The following is a 13,789-nucleotide window of genomic DNA, read 5'->3' on the forward strand; positions in this document are numbered from 1 at the left end:
CCTTACCTCATCCAGTAGGTCAAGGTTGGTATGTAATTCATCATCGTTTGTCCGATCGTCGTATGTTTCTAGTCGCAATGTTGGTACTTCGATTTCCGTCGGGATCACTGCTTCAGGGCCGTAGGTGAGGTTGAAGGGGGTTTCTCCCTTGGCGGTTTTTGTTGTATTTCGGTGAGCCCATAAAATACTTGGTAGCTCTTCGTTCCACAGTCCCTTAGCTCGATCTAGACGTGCTTTCAGTCCGCGTAGGATGGCTCTATTCATTACTTTCGTTTGACCGTTTGCCTGCGGGTGCGCGACTGATGTGAAGTTCTGCCGAATCCCCATGTTTTGACACCACTCTTGGAACTTGATATCCTTGAACTGGTTGCCATTATCGGAGATTAGTACCCGAGGTAACTCGAAGCGACATACTACGTTCTTCCAAAAGAAGTTCTGTATGTTCCGGGCTGTAACTGTTGCCAGAGGTTCGGATTCTATCCACTTCGTGAAGTAATCCACTGCCACAACTAGGAATTTTCTTCCACCTGTTGCTAGCGGGAATGGCCCCTGGAGGTTGATGCCCCATTGTGCGAAGGGCCACGGGCTGACGAGGTACATGAGGTCGAAAGCAGGCTGATGGTGGATATTGGCGTGCTTCTGAAACTTGTTGCATTTTCTGACGAGCTCGACGGCTTCTGCCTTCATCGTTGGCCAGTAGTATCCTTGTCGAAGTGTTTTTTGGGCTAGTGCTCTGCCCCCCAAGTGTCCGCTGCACAGACCTTCATGAGTATCGCGGAGTACGAACTCGGCTTCAGCAGGTCGCAGGCAACGCAAGTAGGGGAGCGTGTAGGACCGTCGGTACAACCGTTCGTCAATTATGACATATTTGGCTGCCTGGCGCTGCACCCTCTTGGCCGCATTGCGTTTTGCAGGGAGGGTTCCGTCTAGCAGGAAGCTCGCGAGTGGGTCGATCCAGCTCGACTCTACTTCGAGGACGAGAGCGACCTCTTCTGCCCCCCCCCCCCCCCCCCCGAGAATACTAGGCCGAGGTAAGTACTCTATGTACACGGTTCTCATGTTGTTGTGGCTTGTGCTGGCTAACTGGGACAGAGTGTCGGCCTCAGTGTTCTCTGACCTCGGGATTTGTCGGATGAAGTGTGAATGGAAGTTGAGCAGTGCCTATTTTACTTTCGCCAAGTATGCGATCATGGAGAGCTCGAGTGCTTCGTACTCACCTGTAACTTGGTTGACCACGAGCTGGGAATTGCTGCAGATGACCAAGTGCTTTGCTCCTACCTTTTGCGCTAGGTTCAGCCTGGCTATCAGTGCTTCATATTCTGCCTCGTTGTTAGACGCCGCGAACTCAAAGCGTAATGTGTATTCCATTTTTGTGCCGCCCGGGCCGCATAAGACTATTCCAACCCCGCTGCCTTGCTGGTTCGAGGAACCATCTACGTGAAGGATCCAGGGCTCCTCATCCCAGTTCGCGTTTCGCCTGACCAGAAGAGATGCCACATTGGCTGCTACTTCACGGGTTCAGACTCTATTGGCTTGGGAGCTCTGGGTTCGCCCGAACTAGGGACCTCGGGCTCAACCTGTTGGTCTTTGAGGCTGAAAGTGCACTTGGCGATAAAATCTGCCAAAGCATGGGCTTTAATTGCGGTCCGTGGTTTGTACTGGAGATCGTACTTGCTGAGTTCGATGGCCCACTTCGTAAGCTGATCGGAGACCTCGGGCTTCAGCAAGACTTGTCTTAGGGGTTTGTCGGTTAAGACGATGACGGTGTGAGCTTGGAAGTACGGGCGGAGTTTCCGAGCTGATATCACCAATGCGTAGGCTATTTTCTCTATCTGCGGGTACCTCATCTCTGCTCCCTGCAGAATTTTACTAACATAATAGACGGGCCACTGGACCCAATCTACTTGCTTTATTAATACCGAACTGACCACCTCGTCGCTCGTCGAGAGGTACGGTTCTAAGACATCGCCCTCTTGGTCGGACTGGTCCATCTTGATTTGGTTGTAGCCTGAGTATGCGTCCAGGAAGCTTAGCAGCTCATGTCCCGAGGTCACGTCCACTAGGCGGTCTATTCGGGGCAGGGGAAGCAGTCTTTTGGACAAGCTCGGTTCAGGTCGGTGTAGTCGACGCACATGCGCCACTTGCCGTTCGCTTTTTGACCAGCACCGGGTTGGCTACCCAACTCGGGTAATGAACCTCCCTTATGAAGTCTGCTGCGAGGAGCTTTTCAACTTCTTCGTCGACCGCCCTCCAACGCTCCGGGGCTAAGTTTCGTTTCTTCTGTCTAATGGGTCTGACTACAGGGTCAGTGTTAAGTTTGTGAGTTATAAGGTCGGGGTCAATATCGGGCATATCTGCCGCGGACCATGTAAAAAAATCTAAATTTTGGAGTAAGAAACTCACCAGTTCAGTTTGCAAAGGCTCCTTGACGGAGGCCCCGATCTGTAGTGTTCGCGCCGGATCTGTAGCTGAGGTCGGGACTGCGACTGTTTCCTCAATGGGCGAAGCTCGTTCCTCGCCCTGCTCCGCAGGCCGCTCCAGTTCGAGGTCGTTGGCTACCTTGGTTTTTCCCTTTAGGGCGGCAACATAGCATTTGCGGGACTCAAGTTGGTCGCCCAGCGCTACCCGCACACCGAAGTCCGTTGAGAACTTCATTGCCAGATAATAGGTGGAGACCACAGCACGCAGAATATGCGTAATCGGTCACCCTATTATGGCATTGTATGGGGAGGGGGTCGCGACCACCAGAAAATCGTTGTTGAGTCTTACCGCCCATGGCTATGTGCTGACTTCCACAAGTACTGTTATCTTCCCCAGGGGCCTGACTTCCTCTCCGCTGAAGCCCACCAGAGGTGTGTGCGCGGGTTTCAACTCGCTTTTCTGCAACTGCAATTGGTCGAACGCCGATTTGAATAAGATGTCCGCCGAACTACCTGAGTCTACCAGTACGCGCCGGACTTCAAAGTCGCTGATCCTTAGTTTTATGACGAGCGCGTCGTCGTGGGGGTAGTGAACACCTCGCGCGTCGTATTCTGTAAAAAAGATTGGTTCTTTCTTCAGCCTCTTGGGAGGGTTTTGCTCCTCTCGGGCTGCTTCGCGAACTGACGTCCTTGCTGCCGCCAAAGTTCATCCTGCCACCACCAAACCGCCCACTATCACGTGGATGGTTCCCCGGACTGGCCTTTCTTCTGGGGGAGGTCGCTGCAAGGCTTTGGCTGGTCCGCTGCTCGGCTCGGGGACATCCTTCCCGTGTTCCCTTTGCCGACCTGCTTTATTACTATTGTCATAATGTACAAAATTTCTTAAGTACCCGCGACGGATGAGTCCTTCTATCTCGTCGTGGAGATTATTACATTGCTCGGTGCTATGACCGTGATCTTTATGGAAACTACAATATAAATTTTTGTTCGTTTCGTTTGGGCTGCTCTTCAGGCGAGGTGGCCACTTTATGTAGGGGCGTCCTTGATCGTCATCAAGATCTCGGTCTGCCTTGTGTTCAATGGCGTGTAGTCCGTCTGAACTGCTAAGGGAGCTCGGGACGGTTGTCTTGGCTTCGCCTCTCGGTTCTGGCTTCTTCTGTCACTAGGGTTGGAGGGCTTGCCTTATCTTTTTCTTTTTTCAACCCCGCCTTCGGCTCTCTGGTTGATCTCTTCCTTTGTTCTCATAAACTTGTTCGCGAACTTGAGGAAGTCGGTCACGGTTGCTGGCTGGCTGGCCACCATGTGCCATTTGAATTCTTTGTGCGTCACCCCTCTTTTGGCCGCAGCAAGTTGTACCGCGGGGTCTAACCGAGGGATCTGCAAACATGCTTCATTGAACCGTTTGATGTAGTTTCGGATGGGTTCTCCCTCTCTTTGGATTATCCCGAAGATACTTTCCTCGGTTCTGGGGCACCTTTTGCTGGTAACAAAGTGCACAGTGAAGATCTGCACGAACTGGGCCTAGCTTCTTATTGACCCGGAAGCTAGGTTCCGGTACCAGGTGCGGACCACCCCTCTGAAGGTGGTGGTGAAGGCCATGCCCATGCATGACTCGCTGGCCCTAGCGAGGTGCATTTGTGACTGGAACGTATTGACGTGGTCGTTGGGGTCAAAGGACCCATCATACTTGTCTAGAGATGGGAGTTTGAAATCACTAGGCAAGGGGACTGTCAGAAGTTCTGCTGAAAGGGGGGAAGGAACTGAAAGAATGGGGATGGTTTTACCTCGCCTGAGCTCGTTTCTTCCTTGCCTCTGTGCTTGGGTAGCACACGGGTAGCAGTTCGGCGACTTCGTCGGCGCCTTCTTTGAGTGTGCTTGGTGTTGGCGCTGCTGGCTTCTGTGTTGCCGAGCTCGATGGGCCCGGACTGCTGGCCCACTGCTAAGGCGCTGAACCGGTTCTCCGTGATTGGGAGCTCATGCTTGGAGCGCCGGGGTGACCTCGTGGGTGAGGTTCTTGACCCACCCACGAGCTACGAGGCGGGGGTGATCTTTCTTTGCTTTTGGCCTGGGGATGAGGCTTGACTGTTAGGGGGGTTCTGTGGTCGGGAAGCTTCTCCTTGGTGAGGTCGCCCACTTTGAGGGGAGGCTTTGACCGGCTTTGAAATAGGGTGCCGAGGGGGGAGTAGTGGCTGGTTCAAGGGTAGCTGCGGGAACTGTTGCTGGTAATGGTGTTGGGAGAGGTGGTGCAACACCTGGTGTTGCTAGAGTTGGTGCTGCTGGAATTGCTGCATTTGGGCCTGCATTTCCCTTATGCATCGCATCAAATCATCCAGCTGGTTCTAGCGGGTTGCCAGTGGGACAGCAGTTGGTTCCGCAAAGTTCGTTTGAATGGGGAGCGGGAGAGGAATGTTCAACGAAGTGTTCAGAGGCGCCACTGCATGTGGCACATTCAAACTAGGGATCCCATCCACTGAAAGGGGGATGGTGAACTGCCCAATGCACACCACTGGAACATGGAGTTGCTCTCCGGTAGTGTCTGTTTCTATTCCACGTCCGGCACTGTTGGAGGATGCACCGTTTGGAGTGCGGCCATCGAGCGTCAGATCCCAAGTCAGCCGGATGCGCCGCCCTTGGGTACGGACATCCTCAGTGTCAGGCATAGTACGGTTTGTTTGGTTTTGGTGCCCTGAGGGCGATGTGGTGGAGTGGTGAGCGAGGCGAAGTTTTGAGTTCGGAGATATGTCCTATTCTGCCAAGGTAGGCCAGTTCGGTGAGGTGTGTCCCGAACTACTTCAAGGCAGGCCAGTTCGGTGAGGTGTCCCGAACTGCTTCAATGCATGTCAGTTCGGCGAGGTGTGCCCGGAACTGCTTCAAGGCAGGCCAGTTCGGTGAGGTGTCCCGAACTGTTTCAAGGCAGGCCAGTTCGGTGAAGTGTCCCGAACTGCTTCAAGGCAGGCCGGTTCGGTGAGGTGTCTCCCGAACTACTACAAGGTAGGCTAGTTCGGCGAGGTGTATCCCGAACTGTTACAAGGTAGGCTAGTTCGGCGAGGTGTATCTCGAACTGTTACATGCGGGCCAGTTCGGATTACTGTCTGGTTTGGGGCCAAGGGTGAGTTCGGGCCCCTATTAGGAAGTTCGGACCGCTGGTTTCTCCCCCTGGTGCTTGCGCCTTAGACGTGTTTTTGTGCCGAATTGTTGCCTTTACCACGTATTGCATAACTGTGAGATCGGGCCAAATCTTCCTTCATCACCCCACATATAAAAAAAAAAAGAAAAAGAAATCTAATTTAACCTCCAATTGTCTTCTGACCTCACAATGATGGCTAGTGAAACATGTATACAAAGGAATCTTTAGCATTCAACGGTATGCCTCCGGAGTGGATGATTGAATATTTTTTGGGCTAAAGGCCACAGTTGTAAATTTATGTCAAGTAATGAATGGCTATTTTGTTGAAAGAAATGCCTTCTATATCACATTAGTCATCACCTTCACGATTGATATCATATGATTACATCTTTACTCATTTTAGGAAGGATGCAAATTAGGGGTGCAACTTGGGCGGGCCCAGCCTAGCCCAAACTGGCTTAGCCCAAAATTTTATATGAATTGGACTTGGATTTTCAGTTCTCGTACTGAGCTCGGCCCCATGAAGTCAGATTTTGTTTTGGGCCAGGCTAAGGCATAGCCCTTAGGTAGTCCAAACCCAGCACGAGATCGGTCCAAATATATACATTCATACATCTATATGTTTTTGCATATGATATATACACGCATCAATTACAATTCAGGCTAGGCTTGGATTGAGAAGATCAGACTTAACCTCGGGCTCGGGCTCTAAGCCCAAATTTTAGGGTTGAGCCCGGATTTACCATAAACCTGACTCAATCTGCCCTATATGCATCCCTAATGCAAATAACTTAGCATTTCACTTGTGAATGGAATTGTAATTGGATCAGATTCTTATAGGATCCATCTATATTTATCTGCATCCAATATGGATATCAAACCTTTAAATTCAAATTCAATCCGAGTCCCACATCGAATTTCAGACTGGATTTGGATTTAATCCATGTCCTTCTAATCGTATTTAAACTTTAAAATGACAAAAAGAGCCAATTTCCTTCAATGTGCCATTTTTTACCCAACAACTCTACATATTTGTATTTGGGAAAAAACAAAATTAGAAATGCGAATATGTATATTATATTTCCACTGAAATTAAGGGAACGATGAGACACAGAGACTTTCTAGGTTTGAGTTTTAAAAGGTTTTTAGCCTTTAGAGGTGATCATGTTAAACCCGACCCGGAACCAACCTAGAAATTCTGGGTCGGGCCTGGGCCTTGGGCTGCACAGGCCTGTACATTTTTGGGGCCAGCCTGGTCCCAATACTTAATGCCCGGTCCATAGATATGTATACATTTTTATATATGTTATTTTATGGTATATTGTGTTTTATACATAAATATTATAATATAACACTATAATACATATGTATAAAATAAATTTGATGAACATGATATAAAATATTATATTTATTATTTTATGGGTAAAAGTCATGAAAAGATTACTATTTCAAGGATTACTTTTGATTAGGCTGAGTTTGAAGGAATACAAATGCAAAATATGTAGAATGCAAAACCATATATTTTATATTATTTTATATGTATTTATGCTGTACATATTTGCATTTATACTGCTTCCAAAGAGCCTTAATATCATTCATTACTACTTTTACTAAAAAATTTTGATTAGTAATAATTCCTCGAAGAATGCATCAGTTGGTGGAAGACATTGATAGATTTCTTACGAAACAAAATGCAGATACAATTATACAAATGTTAGTGAATAATGAAGGTCCTCCGCATGCATCAGACCTAGTAAAAGTGTAGAACTCAAAAGCTACAGAAGCAGGCAATACTACAGCCCCGGTTTAGGATGGATGAATTGAAAGGGTTTGGGCATCAACTTATACGACTATTGCTGGGTTTGCGGCTTTTACCATGAAAGCTGTGGCCTGTGATTGATAATCAAGCTTTTTAGTGTTGCAAATATGCAATGCCGTGCATTAACAATCTCACAATTTCAGATGATTAAAAAATTCCTCCTGTCAAGCAGCTGGTGCAGAGTTTAGGCACCATGGAAGGTTAAAAACTTGAAGTGCTGCGCTGCTTCGCCAAAGAAGATGGGTCAAGACAATCAACACAATCAGTGGGCCTCGGACAACTGAGTATCATATTAATCAACAATTATAACATCTAACACTTAAAATTACGAATCGTTTTAGCATATACCGAAAAATGCAAAAATTAAAAGACAAAACCTGGCACAAAATTACAAAAATTCCAAGGAGAATACAACCAATCACAGGGGAGTCCAGTGTGTTTGTTTCCCCTCTTTATGATCTTTCTTCCCTATTCCCGCCGTCAACCATTTGAAACTTACAGTAACTCTCGAATTAACAATTTTTTCCCTTTTTAACCCACAAAAGAAAAAAAAAAAGTAAAATTACCAGGCTTTCTACAGTGAACTATCTCAAAATCCATGCAAGTCAAACAAAATCAAATTATTTTTAAAGCTCATCATGTGAGTCATCATCCCCTCCATCTGATGCACCACCAGGGGCTCCACCAGTTCTCTGGTAGACAGCCGCGATGATTGGGTTGCACACAGCCTCCACCTCTTTAAGCTTTTCATCATAATCCTCCTTCTCGGCGCTCTGGTTGTCATCCAGCCACTCAAGGGCCTCCTTCACTGCTGTCTCGATCTTATCCTTCTCCTCGGACTCCAGCTTGTCAGCGAGCTTGTCCTTGTCGCTGATCTGGTTCTTCAAGTTATATACGTAAGTCTCCAAGCTGTTACGGGCATCAATCTTCTCCTTCACCTTCTTGTCTTCCTCCGCGAATTCCTCTGCCTCTCGGACCATCCGTTCAATCTCTTCCTGGCTCAGCCTACCCTTGTCATTGGTGATGGTAATCTTCTCAGCGCGGCCTGTTCCCTTGTCTTCAGCCTTGACGTTTAGGATACCATTGGCATCAACCTCAAATGTAACTTCAATCTGAGGAGTACCCCTGTTCAAGCAAGTAGATGGACTCTTTAATCATGTCGGTGCAATGCAACTGTAGAAAAAGGGAAATCCTTAACAAGAGACTTCAGGGAGAACAAAAAAATAGAATAATAAACCAACCTTGGTGCAGGAGGAATGCCAGTTAAATCAAACTTCCCTAGCATTCTGCAGTCCTTGGTAAGACTCCTTTCACCTTCAAAAACCTGAAAATAAATCAAATAATGCAAGTTATAACACAATATAACCGAATAGGTCATGACTAAGGACTAATAATGGTCGATTACAAGGCAAATTTCCCAGCTGATGGAAAGATTTCACCGTGAATATTTCGGTTACCTGAATAGAGACCGTGGTCTGTTGATCCTGATATGTAGTGAAAACTTGAGATTTCTTAGTTGGGATAACAGTGTTCCTGGGAATTAACTTTGTCATCACTCCACCCACAGTTTCAATACCAAGAGTAAGAGGAGCAACATCCAAGAGAAGAATATCTGCATCAAAGAGGCCGTAAAGCATTTCATAATTGACAAAGGGCAATGAATTGAAACATACCTTTATCCTACCAGTGACAAATTTGATAACTAATTTAATGAAAATAAGACAAATATCCAAATGAAAAGCATGAATAGAGACAATACCTTTAGTCTCGTCACCACCCTCTCCACTCAAGATGCTTCCCTGTACAGCAGCACCATAGGCAACAGCTTCATCTGGGTTCACACCCTTGTTAGGCTCCTTACCATCGAAGTAATCCTTTAGAAGCTGCTGGACCTTAGGAATCCTGGTACTACCACCAACAAGAACAATTTCATCAATTTGGTGCTTCTCCAATCCAGCATCTTCCATTGCCTTCTTCACAGGGCCCATGGTCTTTCTGAAGAGATCATTGTTCAGTTCTTCAAACCGAGCTCGGGTCAAGGGTTCTGAGAAATCCAAGCCTTCATAGAGAGATTCAATCTCCACTCGGACCTGGTGCTGACTACTCAAAGCTCTCTTGGCACGTTCACACTCCCTCCTCAGCTTCCCAAGAGCCCTGTTGTCTTTGCTGATGTCTTTGTTATGCTTCTTCTTGATCAATTTGATGAAATACTCCATAATTCTCTGGTCAAAATCCTCACCTGAAGATGGTAAACCAAAAAAAAAAAGTTGATTATCACAATATATTGATATGCATGAAATAAATGGTGCTTTGTAATAAAATTAATTAACATAAAAAATAAGAATGAGTTTAGTATCAAAATTTTATTCAAAATATTTACGTTCTTTTTTCTTTGGAATGGATGTGTATGATACAATTTACATTGTTGACTGTTATCTTTCCTATATAGTCCTCCATCTATTAGGAAAAGATAACGTTTTAAATACTAAAACTGTTAGGGAATGCAAACTACTAGTACTACTACTGGGTATGAAGCAGCAGAGTTCTGACCTCCAAGGTGAGTGTCTCCATTTGTGGCGAGAACCTCAAAGACACCATTGTCAATTGTCAAAATACTGACATCAAATGTCCCACCACCAAGGTCAAACACAAGGATGTTCTTCTCTCCACCCTTCTTGTCCAAGCCATAGGCAATGGCTGCCGCGGTTGGTTCGTTGATTATTCTTGCAACATTGAGTCCAGCAATAATACCAGCATCCTTTGTAGCCTGCCTTTGGGCATCATTGAAGTATGCTGCAAAGTGCATAAAACCATAAAAGAGTTCAAATTCCAAGAAGCATCAACTACACGTTTTTCTTAATGGTGGAAGAATCCACAGCTAGAATAGAACTTTACCCGGAACGGTAACAACTGCATCCTTGATTTTCTTTCCAAGGAATGCTTCAGCTGTCTCCTTCATTTTAATAAGAACCATAGCACTGATCTCCTCAGGACTGAAGACCTTCGTTTCCCCATCCTTGATCTTGACTTGTATGTAAGGTTTCCCATCCTTGTTCACAATCTTATATGGAACAAGCTTCATGTCCTTCTGAACCTCTTTGTCTTCAAACCTGCCAATAGATAGATTAGTGCCTCCAGAAGCATATTTTCCCACAAAATTGGAAAATTAAAGAATGAACTAGAGAAAGAGATTTACTTTCTTCCAATGAGTCTTTTGACGTCAAAGATGGTCCTCTCGGCATTCACAGCCGCCTGATTCTTTGCTGCCTCACCGATCAATCTCTCACTGTCAGTGAACGCAACCCAAGATGGAGTGATACGGTTTCCTTGGTCATTGGCTATGATTTCCACATGACCATTCTTGTAGACACCAACACAAGAGTAGGTTGTACCAAGGTCTATCCCAATGACTGTTCCTAATTTGGTAGCTTCTTCTTTTGCTATAGCAAAGGCTGACAGGCATCCTGTAAATAAATTCTTTGGAACATTAATCCATGCTTTTAGAAATATAAATTGCAAAGTTCGGTCTGAACAAATCAAGAAAGTGAAACAAAATACAACCACCCAAAGTTCAGTTGTAACATGCAGGCTCAACTATAGAGGGAAGATAAAAGTAGAAGGTTAACAATTCTATTACATAAAAACAATATACATGGTATCACTTATAACAAGTTTGGCAAAAGGATAGAACCTTAAGCTGCTTAATTCATTCTTAACCAAGCAGACAAGGAATCACGAGATAAGACTTGAAAGCGAGGAAATATATAATCAAATCCTCTGGTCATGGTTTATTTGTGCCATGACTTTTGGAATTAGTTCAAAGCCTCGTGCATAGCACACTAGCTAGATCTGTAGATCCAGAAAACATCACTCCGACCAGCCTGAAAGCCAAAGTAGGGGTTGCAAGATGTAATTTGGAGACAAAGTGTCCTTAAATGTCACAAGACCAATGCCGTGTTCAAACACGGATGAAATAAGATGCTTCTAGTTTCATGGCGTTTCTTGGAGGAAATTAAATGTCCTATAATGCGCCAAGATTAAAGTTCTAATAGGTGCCACGTGAAAACAAAATAATGCTATTGTGGTTTTCCTAGTTATTTGAAGCAAAATTTCACCAACCAGAATGGATCCATGTAATGTTGGCAAGGAAATAGCTGAAAGAACAACTCCTTTGCAACTTCCCATAACAACCCGGCAAAGAACCATTTTCCGATAATAATTAAGTAAACCAAAATATCATGCAAAAAGTGAAAAGAAAATGATTCCTATTCCACATGACGCCCAAACAGGGCCAAAGTGATCAAAGTCTCTAGGAACTGTATCCTTTTCAATTCCTGAAGAGATCTGACTACTGTGGGAAAGAGACAAAGACAATTAGACAAATTTCGCAGAGTAAATTATAATGAATTGCTTGAGCATTGGAGGGAAACAATGGAGCTGACATTTTGAATTTTGAAATACTCAATCTTCGAATCTTTTCATTCTACATGACCTGTACGCTTTGTAAACGTCCAAGGAGAGGGAAAATGGCTTTCTATAAACTTATCAGAAATGACGTTTATATTCGAGAAATTCTCAAATTTACCCCATAAACACAACAAAATCACTAAATGCAAATAGATTTATATAGCCTCCCATCAAAAGCATGTAGATAATTAAATAATTGCTACTTGCCATGCTTTACGCATTTGCGAATTCATATTCCAAAATGAAGGAAAAAAGGTAAAAGCGCATTAGATACAACCCAACTGGAGATGAAAAGCAGCCAGAGAAGCTATCATTCACTCAGTAAATATCTAGAGCTTCAATCTAAACTATTGATCCAGCGGATACTTCAATTAGTCATTCAAAACCAGTAGCAATCAGAGTAGATAAGCAAACTTTCTGTTAAAAAACCCATTCCTGAAACTTTTATAACTAAAACAGCAAATAAATAGAGCATTCAACTGCAACTTTCTCCGTTAAAAAAACAAAAGCAAAAAAAAAAAAAAAACAAAACAAAACAAAACTAATAAATACAACTTTAGTGAAGAAGAAAAATCAGATCAAAATCATCAATAGAGACGAACTCTTACCGAACAGAACAATTCCTAAGACGATCAAAGAACCGCGTTTTTTACACACGCCATCCATGGCTTGAACGCCTAAGGTATTTTGGTTGGAACCAGATGACCAAATTTTGAAGCAGATCTAAGTTCTCTCTCGCTCGTCTGTCTGTGTTTTTCTCTGTGTTCACGAGTCGTTGAGTGTTGTTGCAGCTGAAGCCCAGAAGAATGGAATGGGCGGATGGACCTTAAAAGGGAATGCTCAGTCAAATTTAAAACAAGCAAGCGAAAGAACGTGTCATCAGTGATGACTTGGACCAATTGGGTCTCGAAACGAGGGATCTCCTCCAATGATAAAAGATTTAGCGTTGGGACAATTATCACCGTTTATTCCAAATCTTGATGATCTTCATGGCAATAGTCGGACTCGTTCAATGGTTCACAGGTGTACCAAGATTTCATCTAGCATTTATAGCTGCCAATGAATCGGGTCTATCCGATAGAACTGAACTGATTATATCAATTCTCCTTCTGTGGTTTTATGTCTACGTGTCGAAGTCGATCCGGGTTAGGTCGGGTTGAGGTCAATCCTATGTTAATCCGAGGTTTTAATTTTTTAACACAATTAAACTTTTAGGGGCGTAGTTTTTGTAGGGAAGAAAACTGATAAATGTGATTTTAATTCCCATTGATTAAGAATTTCATTTTTTATTTTTAAATTTATGTAGAGATTAGGAAAAAGTTATTTTTTTAAGTATTATTTACCCGATTAAGTAATATTCATCTTTTAGGTGGATAAATAACTTTTACACCGGGGGGAAAGTTGCCAAATGGAACAAAAATACCCCTTTTAATAATGGATTTTTATGACTAAAATAGCAATTGCCTCATTTATATGGGAAATAAAAGAACATGGGTAAACGTCTAACAATAGTTGTTTTAGCGGTAGTCAAACTGCCGCTAAAAGTGATTTTTCTTGTAGTGCATGTTCAGACAAGTTTACCTTTACCCATTCTCATTCACATCGAAACGGACCGGAAAAAATTAGGAACCGGTCGGGTGACCAGTTTCGTTTTACCCCATAACCGTTATTTCCCCCCAAAACCATTGATTTGGTCAGTAAACAGCTGGCCCGAGCATTTGAACCATTCAATGGTTTGGCCATTTTTTATTTTTATTTTTTTGTTAGAATGGGTTGTTTATTTGGTTCGAACGATTAGACCGTTCGACGCGGGAATCGGACCCCTAACCAGTTCGTTGTCTGAGTCGGTTTTTAAATCCTTGCTTTCTTCAAGTTCGATTTGCAAGGGTTTGGAGCATAGGTATGTATCTATTTCTTTCTTATTTCTTTTTCTTCTTTTATATATAATAGTAATTA

The 13,789-nt window shown here is 44.2% G+C and overlaps 1 protein-coding gene across 1 annotated transcript; it reads right to left on the reverse strand.

Annotated features, from left to right (window-relative positions):
- Positions 1 to 7,632: 7,632 nt before the first annotated feature.
- Positions 7,633 to 12,659, reverse strand: LOC148864399 (luminal-binding protein 5). The gene is made up of 8 exons (XM_088978509.1): positions 12,442 to 12,659; positions 10,563 to 10,830; positions 10,262 to 10,476; positions 9,917 to 10,159; positions 9,126 to 9,605; positions 8,824 to 8,978; positions 8,608 to 8,690; positions 7,633 to 8,491 (listed from the first exon to the last, which is right to left on the reverse strand). The coding sequence occupies exons 1-8, from the start codon at positions 12,497 to 12,499 to the stop codon at positions 7,993 to 7,995; spliced, it is 2,001 nt and encodes a 666-aa protein (XP_088834635.1). The 5' UTR covers positions 12,500 to 12,659; the 3' UTR covers positions 7,633 to 7,992.
- Positions 12,660 to 13,789: the final 1,130 nt, after the last annotated feature.

The sequence above is a fragment of the Nelumbo lutea genome, chromosome 3 (assembly GCF_056320005.1).
Source record: "Nelumbo lutea isolate HS-2025 chromosome 3, American lotus-T2T, whole genome shotgun sequence".
In the NCBI taxonomy this organism is placed as follows: Eukaryota; Viridiplantae; Streptophyta; class Magnoliopsida; order Proteales; family Nelumbonaceae; genus Nelumbo; species Nelumbo lutea.